The sequence below is a fragment of the Cinclus cinclus genome, chromosome 6 (genome assembly GCF_963662255.1).
Source record: "Cinclus cinclus chromosome 6, bCinCin1.1, whole genome shotgun sequence".
Lineage (NCBI taxonomy): Eukaryota > Metazoa > Chordata > Aves > Passeriformes > Cinclidae > Cinclus > Cinclus cinclus.
Window position 1 is genome coordinate 11,161,647 of NC_085051.1, and position 25,653 is coordinate 11,187,299.

The following is a 25,653-nucleotide window of genomic DNA, read 5'->3' on the forward strand; positions in this document are numbered from 1 at the left end:
CTGTTTCTGTATTCCCAAGTAAATTACAATTTACTGTGATGTTTCAGCATGGGAAAAACTACTGGAATGCTTCTGAATCCCCACTGTTTATTGTATCAAGTATATGCTAATCTCAACTCCTATTTTCTGCTAAGGAGATATTTCTAGTTTACTTCCATAAGATTATGCCCCCTCATATTTATGAAGTTAAATAGTTGTATAAACTTTGGTAATGCTGTTCCTGTTGTCAGATCTGTAGCTTCATAATACATTGCACGTTCTAGTACAGAATTCTTTTCAACAATTAAGTTATATTCTCTGAAATGTTAACAACCTCATCAAAAAATATTACATTAAATACCCAACAATGTAAACTGAGATAAAAAAAGAATTTAAAAAGGAATACCATAGTTTTTACTGTGTTGGCTTTGAGTTGAATGTAGAGTAAAAATAAAGTGTGATATTAATTCTGTGTTGTAGTATCTATGAGAAGTTTGGATTGAGGTATAGAAATGTGAAAGGACTTGTTCATTTACATAGGACTTTCTGTCTGGTAACAAATGCTGCATATGAAACTGAAAATGTCTCATGGTTTAGAGCAATGTGACATCACACATTTTTCAGTGTTCAGCTTTCTTTCCTTGGTTTCAATTTCAGATTAAAATTTCATAACTTGAATAGGAAATAATAATTTTTTAGTTGAATTATCAACATTTTTATTCTTTCTTCTTTTAAAAAAAGTTGGTGGCCTTTGAAGTCGAAAGAATTAAAGCTGAAGAGGGCAATCCACCAAAAATGATAAAGCATGTTAGAGAACTTGCAGAACAGCTCTTCAAAAATGTAAGTTGACTGTACCTGCTGCATCTTGAGGTGGTAACATTGAAAATTCTGATTTCTCAGATTGATCCAGTGTCCAGAACATGAAAAAGTGACTGCTTGTGGTAATCATCATCTACATAATGGCAAAAGATTTTGAAACTTTAAAGAACATTAAATTTGTACATGCAAAGGAAATTCAATATGATGTTACTGATTTAGTAATGCTAAGAAGTAGCTACAACTACTTATCTGTTTTTTAGTGTGTATTCACATAAGGTCTGTAAACTTCTATTTTCTCTGCTGCAACCTAGCCTGCCAAATAAATCTCTTTTCTTGCCTTTCAACAGATTATATTAAAATTATATATTTATAATGTATTTTATATAATATATATAATATACATATATAGAATACAATTTGGCATAATGTGTACTTTCAGCATTTATTTCCTACTGTGTGACCCAGTCACCCTGGTTTGCCTGCCCAGTAAGCATTATTTCATTTTTTTACACCTGTTTCTTGTACTCTTTAGGTTTCTTACAACTCCATTTCCAGCTGAATTTTTGCCTTCATATCATGTTCATTTTATGTACTGCTTTTATAAATTCTCTTACTATTCCATTAGCTGGTTCTGGGATTTTTTATTTTTTTTTTGTGTTTTAGATTTTTTTGTTTGCTTTGAGGTTTGTGGGCTTTTTTTGGCATGGACTGGTCTCCTTCCCCCTCCCACTTCTGTGGTTATTCAGACTCCCCAGACCAGTATCTATTACACCATCAGCTGACACCTTTGTCACCCTTTCTTTTCTACATCCCACTTCCCCAAAACTGTGGTTTACATTTACAATTCTTAAAAAAAGCCCACAAAAACTACCAAATGCTGCTGAGTTCTGGGGTGTTTGGGGGTTTCTTTTGTCTTTTCTGATGATGAGATTTATTTGTACTATTGTGACTGACCTGCTCCCTTACTACCACTAAGTCAATGACTTTGTGCCTTGAGAAATCAGATTTTTAGTACTTGTGCATACACCTGTCTTTGACTAAATATAGATGGTGGGTAACACTGCTTAAGCTGTGCCTAGAGCTGCCTGATTTTAAACAGACTGCACAATCTATTTTGACATTTTTTTTCACAGTTCTAATAATCACAATATTGTAGCTGTGATAATGTAGATACAAGGGAGAGACAGTCTCTCTACTGTTAGGGAGAGATAATGTGTGCATGAGTCTTGCTGGTACAGGTGCAAAATCTAAGTCATTAGATCTTTGTTAGTCTGATACCATGTACATCTGACATACCATTTGTGATGTCCAAGATAAAAGTGACTTTTCCTGTGTATTTCCTCTGAATCTGTCCTCTCACTGAAATGGATATTGGAACAGTTACTCTCCTTTTCTGGTGTTTTCTGTCCTCTGTTACCTCCTTGTGAGACTCTGTTACCTTTCTCTCCCTTGCTTCCCCTGGCATCTGCTGCTCTCATACCCTTGGATTTTTTGCTTGTTCCATTAAATTTTCCTCTGCAGGGAATGTATGTGGCTAAGTAGCTGTTCTGTTTTGACTGCTCTTTCTGAAGTTGATGCATTTGATCTCCTTGTTGCCCTTTGCTCCTGTAAACAACAGTATTAAGCTCTTGTTTACAAATGTTCTTACTTATTGTGCATTTACAAGAGAAACCTCATTGATGGATAGCACTCTTTGCCAGTGGTGTATAGCAATGAGTAACAGTATAGGGTCAAATTGGACAGCAGTAAATTCAGATGTGATTAATGGTAACCTCAGAAGACATGAATGAAGAGATGGAAACACCCCATTTTGTTTGATAACTGTCCCCCTGGAAATGTGAGGTGTGATTCTATGCATGGTGAAAGATAGTCTCTAATAAAGAGCTTGACTGTCACACTGGTTTGTATTCAAGTCCTTAATATTCATTAATTTGCATAAAATCAGCCTAAGTTAAGCAGGGGCTTTCCTTTGCTCTTGTTTTGAATTTTGCACGTTGACAAAAATATTTTTTTATAAAAGCCTTTAAGAAAGTTGGAAATATTAAAGTTCATGAGTCAAGGGCGATTTGAATATGAAACATTTTATTAGTCATCTGCATTAGATATTTGACTTCTTAATCTTTCAGGTATGGGAGATTCTCCAAACAACAGCACAATTAGATGAGGCAGACGATAACACTGCGTGATTAATTTTGTGCTTGGCCTTTTGCTTTTGACCTGCAGGAGAATCCCAATCCCCACATAGCATTCCAGAAGGTGCCACGACCCACGGAGGGCTCTCACCTGCGGGTTCACATCCTGCCCTTCCCCCGGATCAACGAGGGCCGGGTGCAGGAGCTGCTCCAGGAAGGGCTGGCCAGGAGTCAGGGTGCTCCCCCTGCCACCCGTGGGGACAAGAAGTGCGTGGTTCCAGCAGGTCCCCCTGTGGGTATGTTCACTTCTTCCCTGTCCTACCTGGTTCTCATGGATAATTAGCATGTGTTGCTCCCAATTTCACGTTAATATTGTGGTGGTTGTGATCAGAGCTGAAGCACGAGAGACAGGATTTTTGTGTTCAGACTCGGTTGTTTATTAATCCTTACTCATAGCACAGTGGGTGCTACAGCAGCTCTAGCTAACAAGCTAAAAGAGAGTAAAAATGGAGCTGGATCTCGTTGTTTACAAGGTCTTTTAAAGCCAAACACTCCAATTAAAAACTAATATCTGTATTATTTATACTTTTGACCCAATGGCCAAACACCTGTGACCCACAGTGTGGGATTTTCTATCCAACCAAAAACTGCTTCCTAAAACCAAGAAGAAGGAGCAAGAAGGAAGAAAAAGCCACCGCCCCGAAACCTTCCACCTGTCCCATAGCTATTACTATATTCTAAAACCCCAAATTCCAAACCCTTCCCCATGTGGTATCACACACTTCTATTCAAACTACACAGCAGTGACTCCAACTCTATCACTCAGTTTTGGAAGCCTTCTCAAAGGTCTCAGGTGAGAAGCAGTGTTCTCCTGGGGGTGAGTGTCAGAGAGCACAGAAAGTTCACAACTCCCAGGCTTTAGGGTTCCAATACAAAGCAAACTCTGGGGTGTAGACTTCAGTGTTTGCCTGTGCAATTTTGAAATCCCTTTTTTATATGCCTTTACTAAGAAGTCAAACATCCAGAGAGTGGGGGATGTAACTGCTAACAAAAAAAGGTGGATTTATTCTGAATTAGATTTTGAGTTGAACAATTAACTCAATATTGTCTGCTCAGCTAGGCCTGTTAAATATCACCATAGGTCACTTGAAGCACTGGCTGAACCAAGCTTTGAACCATTGGAGTTCCTCATTTGATGCCAGTGGAAGACATATAAATTACTGGAAAAAGGCAAAGAGAAAAGATAGCATCTGTCTCAAAATAAATATACCTGTATTTAAGCATAAAGAACAGATGTGGACATTGTAGGCCTGTCATTTTAATTATAATGCCAAAAAGTTCCATTACTCACAGTCATACTCACTGATGTGAATGGTGGCATAAAGCACTGTGGTTAGTAAACTTGCATGTGAAGTTGGTAGAGGTTGCAAAACTTCGAAGGATGGGATCAGAATTCAAATCAACCTTTAAAAATGAGATATCTAACCACAAGACTCCATTGAATTCTGTTCTTCTCCACTGCTTTTCTTCAAATATGGTATGGCACTTGCCTAGGCGGGATCGGCTGACTAGGCATCAGTTCTTCAGAAATTAATTTGGAAACTTCAATGACTGTAGGGTGAACACGACCCAACTATATCCAGCTACTGCAAAAAAGCCAAACATCTTAGTAGGATGTATAAACAGGAATGCAGTCAGTGATGCCCATGGAGAAATCTCTTCATTGTGCTCACTAAGACCTCAGCTGGAGTGTTTGTGTCCATTTTTGGACACTGGGAGACTGTCTCCATTTTTGGTTCTGTTGGATGGAGTCCATAAGAATGCAACAGGAATGACCAGTGGTCCAGAGAATGTGACCTACAAGGAAAGATGGGGAGTTGTTTAGACTGAAAAATAGGAGACTGAGGGGACACATAATAGCAGTCTTCAAGAGACAGTGAGAAAAAGAAGGGGAATAATCTGCAATAAGAAGTAATGGGTTTAATTGCAGCACAGAAATAGAATTGTCAGCAAGACGTGGTAAAATGAGGATTGTGAGGCACAGAGAGAACAAATAGGAAAATCAACTACTCCAGTTAAAATTCAGAGCACTTTCCTCTTCAGATGGTACAGGAAAACCAGAGATTTGGGATCCTGTGTTCCCACCTGCCTATGAATGGTATTTGGTTAACAGAGTAAAGGGGAGGATGCAGTAATTATCTTTTAAAATAAATTTGTGGTATTCTTTGTGGTTCTTGCAGACATTTCACAGATGTATATTCTTCTTTTTCTTTGTTAGTTTCCATAATGGAAAAAGGAAGCACAGTTTTCAACAGTGCTCAAAGGCTGGAAGTTGTTCGAAACTGCATCTCGTTTATTTTTGAAAACAAATTTTTGGAGACTGAAAAGGTAATAAAATGAAATTTTAATTCTCCCAAATTACTCTCTGTTCTGTTAATGAGCAAATGGAGACTGGCCTAATCACAAAGTACATTTTCAAGTCTTGTTCCAAATGCTAAGGATTATTTTGGCCATTTTAAATGAATAAAGTAAGCAATAAAAATAATCATCTAAATGCAATGTTGTGTGCAATATGAGGCTAATGGATTTGAAAACCTGTTTCTAATCCTACATGAGTGAGTTGAAAACCCTTTTTGCAAAATTTATTACTGTTATAAGTAGCGTTGTCCACATAATTTTTTTAAAGAGGTGGGTGTATGTTGGTCTAGCAGCATTAATTAGAAGGAATGCAAACAAAAGGCATACCTATGTGCTTTGGTGTTTACAACCAGTGCTCTCTGGAAATTTTTACTGGTTTTAAAAATCAGTAACTTGATAGAATTGAGAGATGAATATAAATATTTGGCACGTCTGTCTTCACTGAAATGTGCTAGTGAGTTGTTACCCTTGGCATTCTTGTTTTCTCTTCATTAAGAAGTTGCCAGGTTACGTAGACTCCGTCCATAGAGTTTTCAGGTATTGGTTGTAGAACAGTCACTCAAACTTACAATCAAATCTAATCCTACATATGAAAATGACTGTAAAATTATTTTAAAGTTGTGGGGTTTTTTATATCTCAGGGAAATATCACCTGTGTATCTCTGTGCAGATCAAGATAGAAAATGAGATTTGCTCGATTTACGAGTTACGGTGTCAAAATGCTCGTGGGGAAAGTCCTAATGAAGTGTGCAACTCTTTAGAAGAGTTTTCATCCAAGCAGAGAGCGCAGTAGTTAACCTCATTCAACTTCCAGGCACTTGGGAAAGTTCAGTGGCTTTTTTGTACCTCTCTATAGCAGATTTTTCCTTAGCAAATACACTGCCTTTTCTTTCTCGGCTGTTACCTCCAGCCTAAAGAGCCACAGCTGATAATCACTGTTGTAGCATTTGCTGCATCTTTAAAACTTTGATATAAATATTCTGTTGGCCCTGGTTTAGGAAAAACTGCATGACCATCTAGTGGCCTCACTGCTCTGAGAGCTGTGCCACTTGTAAACCCATTTGTCACTCATTGCTTATCACCAAACGTGCTGCTTGGCCTTGATAGGCAAACTCCAGCCCTGGCCTGGCCGTGCAGAACAGAGCACTTCATCCACAATAATCCATTTCTGATTTCAAATCCATTCAATGCCTGCCCATGATAAGGGATTTCTATTTACAGGAGTAGGTGAGAAATGCTGTTTAATGCATTTGGAAAAAAAATGGGAAAAATTTAGTACTTGTAACTCAGGCTAAATCCACCATTGTGTGAAAGTTTGATATTCAAGCTAACAAATAATTTGCTGAGTCGTTCTTCATTGTCACTTCCAGTTTCTTAATAAAAAATGAATGCTGTTCAGTATGAGTAGTGCCAGTTAACTGCATTTCCATAAAGTGAGATGTTCTCCTCTGCAGACCCTGCCTGCAGCTCTGAGAGCCCTGAAAGGCAAAGCAGCTCGGCACTGCCTGACTCAGGAGCTGGGCCAGCACGTTAAAGAAAACCGAGCAATCCTGGACCACCAGCAGTTTGACTACATTGTGAGAATGATGAACTGTGCTTTGCAGGTACAGTGTTGGCAGGGCTTTGGCCTTGATTGTCTTTCTCTTGTTTAGGGTTGGGATAAGCAAAATTGCTTAGAGGGTTGCGGAGAAGCAAAATAATTAAATTACTTGACCGTGTCGTACAGTGGTGTAGCAGATACTTCTTGATGGTGGATTTAAAATATTTTTTTGTTGAAAGAATAAGAGACAAAGCACTCAGGTCTGTACACATCTGCCTGATATGACAAGCAGAAATAAAACTGTTCCCATAATTTAGATGCAGTTGAGTTTTGGTAGGTACTGAAATGATTTAATGTTATGGCTTGAACTGCTTTTTCTTTTAATGAGTGGGTCTTGGCTTTTCCAGGTAATTTTCAACCCAGAGTTCATAAAATGTGTATCAACCACTGCTCAGTTAAAAATCCCAGAAGTTTGTCTTCTTTGTTTAAACATAGTTTAAGAAAGCATACTTTCTGCTTCTGTGGCTCATGGTGGCAGTTCTGCTTGTCACAGTGACATCTCACTTTGTCAGAAACTCACTGCATGTGTTTGCAGTTCATCTCCAAAGTGAATTCTACTGACAAATTATGATGTGCTGAATAAGCCTCAACATATGGTGATAGCTACCTATGAAAGCAAAATATGTGGGTGACTTCTTTTGACTTTCATTTCAATAAAAGGTCTGTTTTACCTTCACTTGTTCTCAATTCATCATGTGAAATATTTTATAGACTTATATGTTTTCAGTCTCTTGTCTGAGAATGTAGTGGTATTTTTATTAACTTGTAATGTGATCACATTTGGTTATAATTTTTCTTTTGACCCGAGTTATTGCATCAAATTAGGGACTTGATGGAAGCCTTAGTATTTTAATCCCACTCTTCTCTAACCTAAAACCCACTGAAATTGTTCAGCAGCAATTTAAAAAAGATTGGCCCACATTTTTCAAAAGGTGAGTGCTAAATGCCACTTTCACTGAAGTGCAGAAATTAACATTGGCTGAGCAAATGCTACCTCAGGTCACCATCAAATGCAAGTTTTGCAGTATATTGCATTTCTTGTTCGTTCACAGTAAGATATTTTTCTACTGTTGTGAAAGGAGTACATCTTTGAGCAGTGTCTTAAAAGCAAAACTACTTGCAGTCAGCAGATGAAAACTGAAGTTGACTGGCTGAAATTACACAGCACATAGAATCTGCTTTTTGGCACATGTCTTCACCTTTTCCAAGCCCTAAATTTAGCCTTAGAGCTGGAAGAAAAATTGAATTTATCAGTGAAACTATTTCTCTGTCCAAAATTATGACTAATAGAATATTGCACCTGCTGTGTATTCCAGAGTTAGAAATTTTCTTTCAAACCAGGAATCTAGTTGTCTAGATGTGTCACAGATTTGGCTTCTACTTATTTCATCATTCCTGAGTTAAAAAAGCATCCAGATGCTTTTAGACAACAGGAACAAACTACAAATCCCCTGTATTTCTGTATTTCCCCCTAGAAAAATGATGGCAAAAGAAAATGAAATTTGCTTTTCTGAGGAAAGAAATACTGACATCATCTTTTAATAGAATAATAAAAGCCGATTTTACTCTGGAAGAAAAACCTTTTTCCCCATCCTGGTGATTTGAAGGCCCAAGAAGGAGCTTAAGTTCAAGGAAATGAATGTGTCTGAAGAGTTACTGAAATTAAAACAGGCTTGTTTTTCCTCAGTAAAATTAACAAATATTACTCAAATCATGAAGAGGAAAGAGATCAGATAAGGAGGCACAGTTTTTATTCCTTCCCCTCCCCAACAGTATTTTCATATATTTGAAAATATGAATTGAAAGTTTTCATTTCTCTGCAGTAAGCTTGGTCAACATAAAAACATCTGAACTCCTGACACTGGGCAGTGAGTTAGAAGCAAGTATTTTTAACATCTACTTTTATGACATATGAAGTTATTTATTAAGATAAAAACCTGATTTATAATTTGTCTGTGCATTTTGCTCAAGTGTGTTATTTGAAACAATGACATTTTGGAGCTTCCCTGTATCGGTCAAAGAAAAAAGCTCATTATCAAGAACTTACTAAAGTTTGCCCTTTCTGCAGTGGGACTCAGCATTTTGCTGTAGACACATGAGTTCTGTTAGCTGCAGGTCATAAGACCAAGTAATTTAAGCAGTGTCTGTTAAAAGACAAAAAAATCTAATTTATGAAATGTGGTCTTAACTGGAGATGTAGTGAAGCTATAGGGAAATACCACATTAATTATTGATGGACTTTTTTGGGGAGAGTCAGGTTGCAGTAGGGCTTTCAGACCTCACTGAACTACTGGAGTTGTAGAAACTGCCTCAGTCTCAGCATCAGATTTTTCTGCTAAGGTTATTGCACATTCCCATTGGCTTCTGGGATGCAAACTGAAATCCTGCTGTGGCTGGAGGCACAGGGAGGGTGATCCAAGAGCTGAGAGGAAGGGAAGGGAATGCCCTGGCAGAGGGGCAAGGTGGGCAGAGCCCTGGCTCCCTGCAGGACAATGGGTTGAGAGGGGATGTGTGTGCAGCAAGCTCCAGTGCCGTGGCTTCCCCTGGGACACACCAGTCTCACCTGCTCATCCAGGTGGGAAATCTGATGCTGTCCAGCCACCAAACCTTTGCTAATAAAAAGGTGAATTGTTGCAAACTCGGCAAGTCAACATTTTGCCATGGACAATGAATGCTGTTAGCTGCAGGTCGTTAGACCAGGTAATTTAAGCAGTGTCTGTTAAAAGACACAAAAAAATGAAGAATTTCAAGAGATGCAGGTTGGCCATTTCTGGTAAGTCTTTTGGACTGAATTCTTTGTCTTACTGTGAAGTGCCAGGTGTTAGGAAATCAGGAGGATTGCATTCTGCAAATCTAATGCAGAGCCCTCCTTTGCTAGTCAAGATTTCTCTGTCTAGTGTCAGGTTTTCTCATTTAATAGAATCTGTTCTCTTTTTTTATTGGAGTCCACAAAAATACAGACCAGATGCATTTTCAGGGCTTCTGTAAACTCATTTTGTGCATGAAGAGCTGTATGTTAACAAAATGCTTGTGATAATTCCACCATGTTGTACATTGTTGCTGGTCTCATATCTGTCTGCTACCTCAAGACTTGAGAAGAGATTAAGGAAGTGGAATAAAATACTCCTACTATTGCTTCGAGTGAATAATAGCTATTTGATTTTAGTGAACAATTCCATAGGCTGTATTTTCCCAAGGATCTGATATAGCCATTTTGCAGCTGGGAGGAAATGAGGGTGGTATTTTCCCAGTTTCTCTAGAGATGGCAGAACTTGGACTAGCCACATCTCTGGTAGTTGTCAGCTTGAGTTCTCTCAGTCCAAGAGGACATTGTTGTAAACTGTTACTCTTTCCATTGTTAACAGGTAGAACCTGCAAATTTTAATAGACTTATGATTTGTGGAATAGTACATTAGAGTTTCATATTAATCTGCCTTCTTTAACACCTGTGGTAGAGTGTAGGAGGCCTTACAAATACAGTTAAAATAAGGTATGATGCAGCAAGTCAGGGCTCAAGTGTTAAAAACTTCTGTGTCTGAGAAGTATTGATAATTACTGCTGCTGAAATAGAAATGAGAGAACTATTTCTGATCGATTTTAGCAGTAGGAAGTTCAAAATTACATGGAGATTGTGATGGTCATTGATTAAAGCAGGTACCTTCTAATGAGGGCAATTAAATCCTTGCTTTTATCTCTGCTAGGAGTTGTCACTGACCACTTGCTGAAAACTTTGTCATGCCCTGAGTAAGGCTTTTTCCCCTGAAAATCATGTAATATGGCAAATATTTAAATCAGCCTGTCTTAACATGGGGTTTAATACCCTTGATAGAGGAGCAGGAGCATTACGTTCTGTTCCATATGTTATATGACTAAATTACTGTTAAAAAACACTTGCAGTGTTGTGAAAGTTTAATATATTGATTGGCAATTCAGTTCATTCAAACAGATACCACTGCAGATAAAAATGTGAAATTATAGCTCTAAAGATTATTGCTGTTATACTTGCTTTCCTTTGCTGTGGTTACCGCAGAAAAATTTGCAGTTCCACATAAATTGCTATTTCAAACATTTTTCTTTCTGTTTTAATTTTCTATAATAACATTTGCTGACATCTCATAAAAAAATACTGAACTTTTTTTTGCAACTAAAAATGCCTTTTTTTTTTTTAGCAGGGAAACACTTGTATGTAATTATGTTTTCAACAACATATTGTACTTTTAATATTTGTTCAGAAATTGTGGCAGAAACCATCTCAAGGCTGAATTTACTTACTTCTCCATTCATTTATTGCAGTCATAACTTGTCCAGAATTTCAGTTGTCTCTAACTTTCCTCTGGCAGCAACAAGTGAACACTGTATTTTGAAATGTGGTTGCACTTAGTTTGAAAAAGTGGTAGTAAAAGCAAGAAGAGGCCTGAATACAGTTTGGAGATGGTATTTGATGACATTCAAAGCAACATGCATAAAATATTTAACAGTAACAGTCAATCTTCCTAAGAAAATGTATTTCTGGGGAAAGATCAGGACTGTGAGACACCTTCTTTGGGTAGTTGGAACAGATAAAACTTCTAGTTTCAAAGGAAGAGCTCCAGGATGTTGTGGTACAACACTGCCTGTCTAAGATGTTGGTCAGGAGTATTGCCTAACTGCATATTAATGCTTTTATTTGGCAAATGTGAGTCAAATTGGAAAACACATCTGCCCCAGACATCTGGATTCTTAATCTAAATGTGGTTAGAGCGGAAGAAAATGTGCCTAAAGCTGATAAATACATAAATACTCTCAAAATTTTGGTCTTAAGCTTTGGGGAAGGAGCAAGGTCTTCTTGTGATGTGATTTAATCTGGCAGTTACAGTCATCAGTGCTGGCTTAGGTCCTGCTCCAATGTCACCTCTGTGTCAACAGACACGTCTTGTACCACTGTAACTGAGAGAATATCTTTAATAGTAGACTAATTAGTCATTGTTTTAGTGCTTTAGGTAGTTTCTGATAGATCACTGTGGCTTTCCATAGTGGCAACAACCAGATGTTTGTCTTTCAAATAGATTATACTGTATATTCTAGAATAAGTATACTACAAGTATACAGTATGGAACACAGCTTAGGAGCAGCCAGGACAAAATCTAAAATGTAGCCTGTAGTAGGTTACAACAAAGGCACATCTAGGCCATCATCTGTTCTCCAACATTGCCAAAAGCAAATGGAAGATAATACTGATTTATTTTACCTCTAGAACTTTGCTTGTGATTCATTCTGCTGTATCACTTTAATGTAATAAGGGCCTCTTTGTAGCACTTACTATGCAGTCTGTTGGGAAAGAAATTTTGATAAGCAAAATTAAAAACAGTGGCATTCTGTAACTAATATTTCTTTTTCTTAGACAAGTAACTTTTCTCTTATATTTTGCCACCAGGTAAAATTTTAAAACCTATCAGTCAGTTTAAAACCTCTCAGAATTCAGAGGTTTGCGAATACTGTCCAATAACAAGAAGGATTTTATTATTCCTAAGAGAAAATCAGCTTGGTGTGTGTGTCATATGATTCAAATTCTTGGCAATATGAAGGTTACATGAGCTAGCATTTCTCATATTTTATGTTGAAAACTATGTTGCTAAACGTCTTTATTTTGGAGTGTTACAGTAGATTTCTCTCCTTTTGGCCTTCTATTTCATGACCTGTCTTTTGTTACTCAGTTTGACTTGCATTCCTGGAAGCAGAGTCTCAGAATGCATGTTTGAAAAACAGCACTATTTAAAAATATTTAAAGGTAATTTAAAGTGTACAAAATAGGACATGAAGAGAAATCATGGGAGTTTAACAGGCCCACATTTAATTCTATTAATTCATCAGTTATTACCAGTTTGAACTTTCTCAGCACGTTAGACATCATAATGGTATTATTTGAGTGAGGGAAAAAAAGGAGATTCCAGTGTTTAAGGCTTGGGCTTCAAGCTTCCAGATTTAATTCTGTGTTGTGCTGAACATGATTTTGGTAGGGGTTTTTTGTAACGTCATATGGTTTCTCTGATATGTGATTCCCAAAAAGTAGAAATAACAGCTTTATCATCCTACTGACTTTTTAGGGGTCCGCCTATAAAATTCTGGACTTAATAAAAGAAGTTGCCATTCCTGAATCTTTCTGATAGTGTCTTCTTCCCAAGAGATTTCACAGTACCAGAATATCATTGCACTGATATTGAACTGATAGTGCTCACATAATATCTCTAGAAGAAAAATGGAAACGGACTGTACAAGATTGTATTGTTGATCAGTTTTCATTTTTCCTTTCTTCACTCTGAGGACCATCCCATCTCATAGGATGGCCACAGAGTCCTGGGAGATTCCAGTCAAGGGCGTTTCATTGTGAAACCCAAAAAACAGAGTTGCTTTCTTTGCAGGGCTTGCCTGTGTGTGTCCTGTATTAGGTGTGTGTGTCTGTGGATGTGTGCTGCTGTCATGGCACTGCCAGCTTCCCTACCCCTGCTGGAGGGGTTCAGTCAGCGTTCCCTGCACTGCAGGTGTCGGGGGGGTGACCCCTTTGGCATAGCAGTAACCATTCCTTGGTCCAGGACTCTCCCTGTGTAGGTGACAGTGTCCAGGTAATTCCTTGTAGTATCCTTGGGGCTGTTAGTGTCTGCATGTGTGCCCACACCCCAAGGGATTGTCTCCAGCTGTGTTAAACTGCCTCTGTGGTTTTAGTAAGGATGGGTTTTTGATGACCCGGCAGCAGAGAACCATAGCTGCTTTTCACACTGGGGCTGTGCCAGCAGTGCTGTTCAGGAATGAGTTCGTGTGTGGCAGGGAAATTCCTAAATTGCTGTTTTCCTGCAGACTTCCGAGACCATGCTTCTGTTAATCTTGCCTTCTGCATGGACCTGCCCTGCAGAACTGTTGCACAAGACTGTTATTTGAGGAAAGGAAAAGAGAGGGATTAGCAGAAATGAGAGTCCCGTGGTGTGCTGACCATTCCTGCATCTGCCTTCAACTTCCCTCCAGGCTTCTGACCAAAACGTGGTGTTCACACACTTCCTCCTCCCCTCAATGTGTATGCATATGCACAGGCATACCAGAGCAGGTCCAGCCTTGTTATAAGGGTCTTTTCTTAATATTGTATAAAAATATCAAATGATGGCTGGATGTTGGTTTTAATACAAGAATAAGCAGAGTTGCATGTGAGCAGTGGCCCCAGCAGCTCCTCTGATTGCAGCTTTGGGGCTGACAGGGGAATTTCCCTGAGCAGCTCCCTGTCATGGGTGAGGAGGGTGGTACAAACCCATCCATCCCAGATGGGTCTCTGCTCTGTTGGGCAGTTGGAGCAGGCTTTACTCAGGTTTTACTCTCCATGGATGTCTCCTTGTTGGTGGCCTTCTGTTCAACCCTTTCACAGTTGCTGTTGGTGCAGGATCTGCTCCTCTGTGTTTGCTCAATGCAGGTATCTCACTGAAACCATGGAGCTCCTTGGGGTGTTGACATGGTAAGCTCTGAGTGTTCTGAAGTGATATTACTGCTAATTGTGGCCTTGTGGTTGCCAAGTGTTCCTAATGACTCCATGTTCTGAATATTTTTGGTCGTCGTGATGAAAAGCAGACGTGTTTGTATGCTGCTTACTGCTGTAAATAAAACAAGACTGGGTTAGGAATTGTGTTAGGAATTACTGCTGTGCAGTTGCTCTCCAGCCTGGCTGGGAAAGAGGTGAACTGATGAAAGGTAGTAAAAAACAAACCAACAAAAGGTCTTTCATGTTGGAAAAAATAGGCACTTTGCTAATATAACAAGCCGTGTGAAATCAGTGGCTTCTGTTTTTACAGGTTTTGTATCTATATAAATAAGAAAGTAACACATGGAATTTTGGCTTTATCTAAGATGTTAGGTATGTTTATAAAATATATTACAGTACAGGTCCATCATTCCCTATAGGTATGTGTCTAACACTGTTTGTTGTGTGTGCATGCACTTCATCTGCTCTGAGTGCCATTTAATGTGTACAGTAAGTGGCAGAATATTGCATGCATTGATTTGCTGTACCCATGCAGTGACTGTACCACTGTAGCAACATATGTGCACAGTCTGTTTTTTGGAAAAGGAATTCCTAGGTAACCTGGTCTCTGATCTTCCTTCCCCTGAAGTTCACCCTTCAAGTGCCTGGTAAGCCCAGGTAGAGAAGCTGCAGTGAGACATCTCTTCAAGGTGTGCTGCCTTGGCCACCAGGAGAAACACACCAGATGGACAACTGGTTTGCTGTTCTATAAGAGATTTTATGAAGCTTCTCTTTCTAAGTGTTTGATTTTATGGGAATTTGCAGAAAAATGACTGATGGCTGTAAGAGCCTCACTATTTTTTGCATACGGTCATTTCTGAAGCAGAAAGAAGATGAAATATCCAATGATTCTAATCCAATATCCAAAAATACCTAATGATTCTAATCATTTGTTTGCTGTCATGTTTGCATAACCTTTGGTTTAAACAATGGAGATCTTGGCAGCTTTCATTCAAAAACTGAAATGTGGTGCTGAAAGAAATACCATAAAACACAGGCCAGTTCTGGGTTTTATCAGTATTTTGTGTAAACTTTGACAAATGCATGAATATGACAAACAGTAGTGAACTGTGTCACATTTTAGAATGATTTCTAAGGAAAAAAGCATAAGGATCAATTCCTTTACAGTAAAAGACCTGCCTCTGCTGTTACATTGGAATTGTGTGCCACTGTAAAATGAGAACACAAAATAAGGTGTAAACAAAAGAACATTTGACAATCTGCATATGTTGCTGCTGTTGACATTCTTTTTCAATATTACAGCCCAGAATTATGACTTTAATTAATTGGCTTTTGGGATGCATGGAAAATACCATGTAAACATGCTTTAATGAGGATTATTTTTAGTAATTCCCTCCCTCCCTGTACTCAGTCACAGGGGCAGGCTTTGGTGTCTAGTGATCCAACAAAGTATTTAAAAATTATTTTACCTAATTCCTATAGATAAAACAAATCCCACAACCCCCTTTTGTCCACCTCTCCCCTAATTCTTGAACTCTAAAGTCTAAAACTCCACTTGGGAGTGAAGAATTGGAATTGAAAGTGTATGTTTAACAGTCTAAAGTCCCACAATGTTTGTAAATGAACAAAGTGATTTGATTTTCTATACAGAATATTTGACTTTTGAGGACAAAAGCAGCTTCTTTTGATTAGGTCCATTATCAGTTGAGCACCTTATAAAACCTTTACTTGGAATGTTAATTGATTAAACATCACTTTAGAGAATACAAATCCTTTGTTATACATAGGTAAATTCCATACAATTTGCATGTAATAGTCTTTATCCCTTCCAGGTAGATGGAGTGAAATATCTTTCTAGATCTTACTCTAATTGTAGTAATAATAATACACTTAAAATCAACTTGGTTATGAGGGTGCCATGATTTTCAGCACTTCTTCTATAGCAACTTCATATTTTTTCCTTGTCTGCATTATAATACTCTGTTAGCAATATTCTAATTTCCAAATTCAAGGTACAACCTGTGCATGAAAACAGTAAGTGTTGGAACTGATGAATTTAAAATCAGTCCAGCAAACCAGAATTAATTGTTCCAACCAATTTAATGGTAAGATATTTTGTAGAGCTTTTCATCAAAATCAGGTGTATAGCACCTCTGTTATAGTTAAAGCTGTGGTGAATTTTGACTGCATCCTCACAGTCACGTCTTGTTGCATAAATGGGTTCCAGCAGATGACACAGCAACATCATGCTTGTGCACAGCTCTCACCCTGTTGTGTATTAATTTAGCAAATGCAAGTCCTCATTATTTTAGTTTCTGTGCGTAGGAGAAGATTCAAAGAAGGGTGGTAATTAAAAGGATTTGAAATTTTTAGGAAGTTGTTGACTAGCAGCACCTGGCAGGATGTCTCTCAGGAATGAACCAAAAGCTATGCTCCTAAATGTCCTTGCAAAACAGCAAAGAACAAGATCTAAAATTTTAGCAGCATAAGGAACTTGGACAAAATGTGGCCATCAACACTAGCATGGTACTAGCATGGTAAGAGAAGGCAAGGGGTACTGTGGGATTAATGTTAGCTATGATAGTGAAGGTCTACCTGAAAACTTGAGGATTTCTTTGGTACTTAGAACTGAAGATAAGATAAAAGGAATGAGAAGATGGTCAAATGCATCAGGGTATCCACTCTTGCTTCTTGTTAGGAAGAGACACAAATAAGAAATACTTATCATTTGAGTCATCACATTTATTGTACATGGCTGATAGTTCTTGCTGATACAGTGTGTTTCATTCAGTATATGCACTAAATAATGCCATGCTGTCCAGAAATTATCTGTTGATCTTCAGAATTGTGTTCTGTACTCATTTGGTGATTTGCTAGTGTGTTCTCTGGAATTGGAGTCATGCTGGCTTTAGGATGCCAAAGCCATTGCTAATGCTTGAACTTCTCAGTTTTTGTTTTCACTACCCATTCTTTTTTATCCTGCCATTGCAATTTGGCTCATCTTGCTGAAAGCTCCAAACATGAATTGTGAGGAAAGAATTTCAAACAGTATGACTGTAGTTAGGACTTAGAACTTCACAAATATTTCACTATACCCCAAGGTACAGAAGTTTTATTAAACTTCTTGTTTTTACTGTGGTTACATAGCAGAACTACCCTTTCTTCATTTTTTTCTTAAAATATCAATGAAATAAGAACAAAACAGGTGTTTGGAACAAAACCTTCTGGAAGGAAGATCAGCTAGCCTAGGAGAAGATTTGTCAGGGTTTTAAATTGGATTAACTGGCAATCCAAAATCTGGCAAAGAAGGCTTTCTCTGTGGCTAGTTAGCTGGATGTTACTACTAGCAGTGATTTAGAAGGCTGTGGAACAGGAAGGGATCGTACCAAGATTTCTTAGAATTTGTACCAAAGAAAGAATTTTGCTGGAAGGCAGTGCTAGTACACTTCTGCTTCTTTGGTCCACACAGTGAGCTCAAGGATGTCTTTTTTCCTCTGGTTGTGTTTGCCCCACCAGTTTTTACAGAGAACGGGAATGTTTTTAAGGACATCCAAACGTGCCTCTTCAGCTAGATGACCAGCTAGTATGTTTTGGGAGTTTACTTTTTGACTTCTGTAGCCAAATTTGGAGTTACTTCATGGAATTCTAACCTTCTTATTTCCTGAAGCCACAGAAGAAGATCCCACAGAAAAGTATCAATTCAGCAATCTTTAAGACTGAAGGATTCTTAGGGTAGTTCTACATTTGTCAGTTCAAAATCGGTTTACTTTTTCTTCCATTGTCTTTAGCTCTTAAAAAAAAAAATGCTTCATGCTTGTTTTCACTAGGATTTTTAGAGAAGCAAACGTTTTGTTAATAACCAAGAAATTTATTTTTTCATAAGAAACAGTTTCCATATCTCCTGTGCATTTATCATGCTTTTATTGTTGAACCACCAAAAAGTGTAAGATTTCAAATAAAATCTGTATCTCTATGAAAGAGATGGCTGCTGTCCATGCACTGAAAAGTACAATCAGAAAGTTTAAAATATTTAACATCAAGTTAAATAGAAATATTGTATTTTCTGTGTTTTCTTTTTCCGTAGCTTAAATATTTGTATTGGAATATATATTTCATTGACGGATGTCATCTTGGAGGGAGCACTTTACTAAATCAGGCAGGCTTGAAATCTCTGAACCTCTTGGGCTTTTCGGGCTTTGTAGCAACATTCTTCCCTGATCACACAGATCTGATGTGTTAATCAAGGTGGACACTGCTCTACAACATGCTACTTAATCATGCACAACATATGTCTTTCAGTTTCCCAAATTTGCTTTAAGTATTCTCTTCTATGAACTGTTTGTCCATGAAATTACTTTATTGCCGGATTCTTTTTTCTCCAGAAAAAAATGGGTTATTTCTGATAACAGCCCTAGTAACATGATTTTTTCATAATGTACAGTGTGCCTAATTCCAGTTGTTGTTACAAGGTTGATTTTTTGGCTTAAGCAACTTCTACAACAGCTTCCATTAATGTTGTTGAAACTGCACTAGTCTTTGAAACATAACAGAAGATTTACATTCCAGCCTATTAAGGAGCAGAGAGGTCTGGCAGCGAGCTTGGCAGAGAGGGATTTTGGGTTCTGTGAAGTTCACCAGCACAGCTAATACAGTGTGTCATCTGTGCCTGAGCATGGAAGAGCCCTTGTTGGATGAATTCAAAAGTCAGAACCTTAACATCAGAATTACCTCAGAAAAACCCACAAAATGCCCCTTGTCATCCTTGAAATTCTGCAGCCATTGCAGGTCATCCCAGAAATATCCTCTTCCAGCAGCTGACACTTGTTTCAATGATCCAGGAATGGAGCTGCACCGACAGAGCTGATCCAAGAAAGCTTCTTCCAGGAGCAGCTGGTCAGCGTCGTTCGTGTTGTCCTTCAGTGCAGCTGTACGCAGACTATCTGGTGCCCCTGCCAAAAGTGTAGGAAAGCTGTGCAGTACTATCAAGGTTGGCTTAAAAAGCCCAAAGCTGTCCTGCAGCAAGATGTCAGATACATATTGAAAAGACACGCCATTTTGGGGAGTTGGTGGAAAATGCCTCTGCCAGAAGCAGTGCTACAGGCAGAAAACATGGGCTTGGGTTCCCAGGAGCACCTGCCAGAACCCTGTGGATGCATTGGACATAGATAAAGATATATAAAATTGGCATCAGTTTTCTTGCCAATAATTTCTGTCTGTGCTGGTTGAGCACACTGTTTTCTCTTTATGTGTTTATTTAGGCTTTTTGGGATACTTTCAGTTGTGCATTCTCCTGGTAGACTCAGTCTCTTGGTTAAGATCCATAAACTTTCTAATTGTGTTGTTCTTTTGCCCCTGCTAGAACTCTTTGTGAGACGAATGTTTTAGGATTTTTGACTTGGTTTGACATATAGCACATGGCTCCTGGTGCTTTCTGTGTGTAGTTCATGTTTCCACATGGAGTTACCCTGTCCCTTGTAGAGAACTTCGTCTTTGGGAGGCTCAGGAGGCTCTTCCAGTCTGTGTCTGCCAGGCTGTGATGGCAGTCAGCAGCAGTCCTGCCCTCCAGCATATTTACCACTCTCCCAAATTGGATGTCAGTCAGAAACATGACGAAGATGCATTTCATGCCATTTTCAATGTTGTCAGTGAAAACATTTATGGATTCAGAGCCACCTGCCTGTTAAACCTTGACCCTGACAGTGCAGTCAGTTTTCCATTCTTCTGCTCAGACTTTCACCTTGTCCCCAAGGGCACCAAAGGAGCCTACAAAAGACAGGCTGCTCTTTCTTCAGATACAGAGCTCGGTATTTCATTGAAGAATATGACCTAGTTTTCTTTGGTCAGCTGTTTTTTTGTGTTTTTCCTGTGTCTGGGAATGCTCTCTATGAGGACTTGCTCCCTACTGTCCAGCCTGTAGCTCCCCCAGACCTGTTCCTTGCCTGCTTTGAATTGTTTATTGAAGGTTTTGTTTCTGGTTCCCCAGAAAATCAGTTGGCAACAGATGGAATCTCCCGGGGGGAATACCTTGGGAATTGTAAGTTCTCTTTCTGAAGATGATGTCATTGAGGATTCTTAGCAAAAATAAAAAATTATTTTGCTATCATGTGCTATTCAGTGGAAAATTTTCAGCGAGCCCTACTTCCAAGTTCCGTTTCATCAGACACTGTTCAGTTTCTCCGTAGTGAAGTAGACCCAAAATCTTTTGGTAACTGATTTGAGCTGAGCATCAGCTCATTACGTGACAGAAGATGGATGTAAAATTCCACTTCTGTCCAAATGTTATCCTTCTAAAGTGAAAAGCTAATTTTTCAGTGAGTCACTTTACATAGCGATATAAATCTGATTTTCTTTTTTTTAGTTCATTCCTGTTGTAAAAATTGTATAGAATGTGCGCTGATGATGTGAGGCATTTTTATTAAAAGGATGTGAAATTGGAAAATCACATGAAACTTAGAAAAGAGCAGTAAAATTAAGTTAAGCATGGTGAATGACTTTATGACTCTGCTTTAAAATTTAGGAGGGGAGATGCTGCTGGGATTAAGGATGTGCCCTGTGTGCTTGTGAACTGCTTTGTTAATATGGAACTGGACCTCAGTGTAATATGGCACCTATTTTAATAGTTCTTTTAATGTCTTTAGCATTTCTCTCTTGTGCCTTAACTCAATTAAACAGTCTGTCTGTACAGCAGTGTACAGAGCATACTATGTTAATGTTTTGCAGTGGCTGCAGAAATGTTTTGGTCGACCAGGAGTAGGAGTAGTCTAGTATTCCTCTATTCTAGGAGTACACTGCAGTTCCTAGACATATTACAAATTAATCAGCCCCTCCAACTGAGCAGTTAATGGATATTGATCACTTTTTTGTCATGAATTGCAATGTATTCTATCATTGGAGTGTTGTTTGTCAAAAGTTTTTACAAATTGCTGCGCAGGACCTTGTATCACAGCTGGTGTAGTTTAAGGTTTGGACAGAGTCACTGTGAATGAAGCCCTGCTGTGAAATAAAAGTCAAAAGGCATCTTGGCATCCCAACCATTTCCTTGGGAGAAGATTACAGCCTGAGCATGTTGAACTTTATTGCCATGGGCCTCATGACAGTATTCAGAAACATGCATGGCATTTCTGTTAAAGAAACTCAGATGTGCTGAGACGCGAGGGATGGCATTCTTGTTTTTATCAGCTTCTTGCAAAAAAAGTAAAATGTTTTTAGGCTTTTGGGGTCCAGGAAAAATACAGTGACAAATGTGTAATTTCTGCACATAAAAATTGAGGTTCCTGATCTCCTAAACGTAATTTGCAACGAGGAGGAGGAAATGACTAACCTCAAGCCTAGACGGAAATGTATTTATTGAGAAAGCGTGGGGGTGAGGGGGGGTTTGCCAGCTCTTCCTTGAGTGAAATGTTGTTTCTTGTTTTCACTTGCTGTGAGATCATGGGTAGGATGGGGCTGCACAGAGAAAATCTGTTGCATTTGCTAGCTTGTGAATGTGTGGAGTAAATTTAAAAATCATTGATTACTATATGCTTGTGTAATTGTATATAAACTGCCTTGATTGAATTCTGTTCCTTATACCGCTGTGCTTCAAGGGCAGACAAACTTAGGAGAATTCAGGACCAGGTGAAGACAAACATGGAGTTCCTCAGGAAGTAAAACACCTCTAAAATAAAACTGGATCTCTTGCCTGAATGGCAGTTCCACAATATCTCTCATCCTGTTGCTGACAGGATAGGTTCCTTAATTAAATACTCATTGCAAAGGCTTCTGATCAGGCAGAAGGACCACAAAGTAAAATCAGCGAGGATTCTCTTGGGTTGGGTGCTGTTCCTTTGTCTTCTGCACTGGCATCTCTCTGTGATGGCCACAGAGAGTGAAGGAACTGTTACATGTGGCAGAATTCAGAGCACAGGTCAAGTCTGTGATCTGGACTTTGTGTTCAGTTATTGCTGTCAGACCAGGCAGCAGTATGAGAAGCTGCTCATCAAAAGCCCAGAGATCTGATCAATGTTAAACCTGGAAACCACAGACAAGAGAGTTTATTTGTCTTGGTTTTATTAACTGTGCATCCCTTCAGCAGTGTTTAGGCAGAACAAAAATAAAATTAAAAGCTTGTGATAATGAGCAACACGTGAAACGTGTTTGGGTCATTTATGACGGAAGAGTTGGTTTTTGTGAATTAATGCTTTTCTTTATGTTCTTACCAAGTCAAGAAGTTTTAAAAATAATGAGAATTTTTTAAAGGCAGTACCTACCAAGTTTTGAGTTTGTTCTTTTAGTTTCTGACAAAAGATAAGGCAACAGGTAGTCAGCTCTGTGGAGCTTCCTCATTATGTCTACTCTTCATCCTATTTCTCAGGTTCCAGGAGAGTTCCACTTGATAAAATTACAGCTGCTTCAATAAGGTTTGATTTCACCTTTGTCAACAAAAAAAAAAAGGAAAAGTTTGATTCCACTATAAAGCAGAGCAGCAGCTGGCATTGATGGTAACTTCACTAGGCAAAGCTCTATATGAATATTAGCAAGGAGGAAAATGCGCATTAGTTTTCACCGAAAAAAAGCAATTTTGCTTATGATTCCAATAAGATTTAAAACTTTCTTGTGAAGTTAATTACATGATGCTAGTAAAGGTAATATAAGTGATTATTGTCATACTGGCATTTATTCCAACAAACTCTGTAATTTTAACTATGGCTTTATCTGTGAAGTTAAAACTTGTAAGTTAAATACTTTTAAAAGTTGTTTTGGAAATTCCAAGCAGGACTGTGTTTTTTCAAGACAACACAGAATTACATTAGCTATAATCAGATATTGTTAAATTGTCAGTTTATTTACTTGCATTTTTGATACTGCAAAGATTGAATATAAAGGACATTGATGGTAACATAAATGTACATAGAATAGGTTTTCTTTTTCAAAACTGTCATTTGTAATAGTTAATTGCATTAATATTGTATTTGTATATGAATGAATAAAATGTATGTAGCTAATCTAATGAAAATAAAAAAGAACCTCATTAATATTAAAACACAGTTATGAGTAACATTGCAGTTCTACCTGATGAATCTCTATTCTTTTTAGTAAACAAAGCATTTTTTCTATGCTGGACTGTTGAATTCTCTTACTGCTTTAGACAAAAGTAGTAGTTTATGCACTAGGACTGACAGTTTATATTTCCAAAATATAAACTGCATCAATAATAAAAATTCCGTGATTCAGTAAAACCCTGCCCGCATAATACATCTGTAAGAATTAGGATTAAATCCTGACAACAGTGAAGTAATCTGTTGAATTTGTAACTAATGTTTCACCTGTAATTTGTAGCTGATGTTCTGCACGTAGTTTCACAGGCTGATTTAACAGTTCTTGGATTAGTGCTTTAAAAACACATCTGACCCCAAAGTTTGTCTTTTTTTTTTTTTTTTTTTGAATGCCTGCAAATTGACTTCAGTTATTCTCAAGAGGGACAGTGCAGTGAGGAGCAGCATTTTTAACAGAGCATGCGTGCATCCTACTGTGCTGCCAAAAAGGTGTGGGTCAAGTGCTGCCATGTTCAGCTTTTTAGTTTGGATGCATTCACTGCGTGCTACAGTGATTTCATGTGATGGTCAGGCCTATGGGGAATTCCATGTATTTATGGTGTTCCTGAATGTAAGGCAAAATTGGATCTCAAAGTTTTTGGCTTCCTCGGATTTCTGCAGATTATTAAAAATGTGGTATGTGTTTGAAAAGCTTAGTGCCTAAAGCAAGAATGGGTTTTAATGCAGGAAGGTAACTGTATCAGGTAGCAGTTAATGAGAGAGACTATCAAGATGAATTTAAAAAGAAAATTCCACCTCAATGGAATTTCAATTCCACCTCATGTTATCTAGATGTTCCATACAAGTCTTCTAGTTTTTTATCATGTGACTAAGAGCAGAAATCCCTAAGTGTAAGTTGCTGTTTAATGCAGGAGGAGAGGTAGTCTTTGTGCACCGTCGCTTCAGTGGCTTGGGCTTGCTCTTGTGGGATATCAGAGAGGACTTAACAACCTTCTTGCACCTGCATGCCTAGGAGCAGATCAAGGAAGATCTTTTCCTGGGGTGACTTTTCCCAGCTGTTCATCACTAGGACCACACTGCACAGGGCATCTCAGCTTCATGGTAATGTACTATACCTTGTTTTCCAAGCAAGAGTTCGGGCAGTGCCTGTTCTGAAGTCAAGAGTGAGGAGCAGAGTTGACTCTCTCCTCCAGCACCATAAGCCACATACCAGATTCCAAAAGGCATCAATGTTCCCCCATATCAGCCCCATGTGTCCAGCCAAACAGTCAAAATCCATAACTTCCAAGCTCTCAGCTCTGCAATCTGATGGCAGTATTGAACCACCAAAGTTTTGCTGCATATTTAAACTGACTGGAATATAAAAGTAATTCACATGCGTTGTCAAAGTAAGTGATGTAAGGAAAAACATTCTTCTTTTATTATTCACTTGTCAATTCAGTGTAGCAAAGCTATTTTAAGTGTACATGAATTCCTGTAACACTTCCAATCTGCTACAGAGTTCAGCAACTGTCTGGATATAGGATCGGTATGGCCAGAGCAGCGTGCCAGGTTTTCACTCAATTAGGCATGGATTCAAAGCACTACTCTGCATATGTCATGGTGGAAGTCTGTATTTCACTGTCAGAGGATGTTGTTTTTTGGTGATTAATTTGCTGAAAATAATTTTTGTTCCCTCGATGTGTTTCAGCTTCATTTTGTGCAAATTAGGTGGAAAAGCTTTGATTATTTTATGGTATTTGATTTTTGTCTACATCTGTAACAGCAGTAAGAGATATTTTTCACAATTGGTAAAGACATTATATATAAGGCAGCTGGATTGCATTGTTTCAGGAGTCTAAATTAATGGCCTACAACACATACATGACATTTCCAGTACTTCGGTTTGTCTGTAAAATTGAGAAGCTGAGATTTCAGTGCAACATCTCTTTCAACTGTGGCATTCTGTCTTGGAGCTACAAAGCAGGTAAACAGTTAATTAGTTCCACTCATCTTGAAACAACAGTGTTATAATTTATTCCTAACTGAGATCACTTTGTATTCCTTGTCATATACAGGAGAAGAAAAAAAAAAATATATATATAGAAAGATAATACTTCCATGCTGCAAGTCCATGTACTGCTGACATGGAATATGTGGAGAATTTCATACTTGAAGGAAGGAATGGAAAAA

General features: G+C 38.3%; 1 protein-coding gene across 1 annotated transcript in view; it reads left to right on the forward strand.

Moving 5' to 3' along the window:
* Positions 1–25,653, forward strand: part of SBF2 (SET binding factor 2) — a 230,196-nt gene that overhangs the window by 139,131 nt on the left and 65,412 nt on the right. The window contains exons 13-16 of the mRNA XM_062494271.1: positions 721–819; positions 3,022–3,226; positions 5,209–5,318; positions 6,803–6,952. Coding sequence (XP_062350255.1) covers positions 721–819; positions 3,022–3,226; positions 5,209–5,318; positions 6,803–6,952 — 564 coding nt within the window. The remainder of the gene's footprint in view (positions 1–720; positions 820–3,021; positions 3,227–5,208; positions 5,319–6,802; positions 6,953–25,653) is intronic.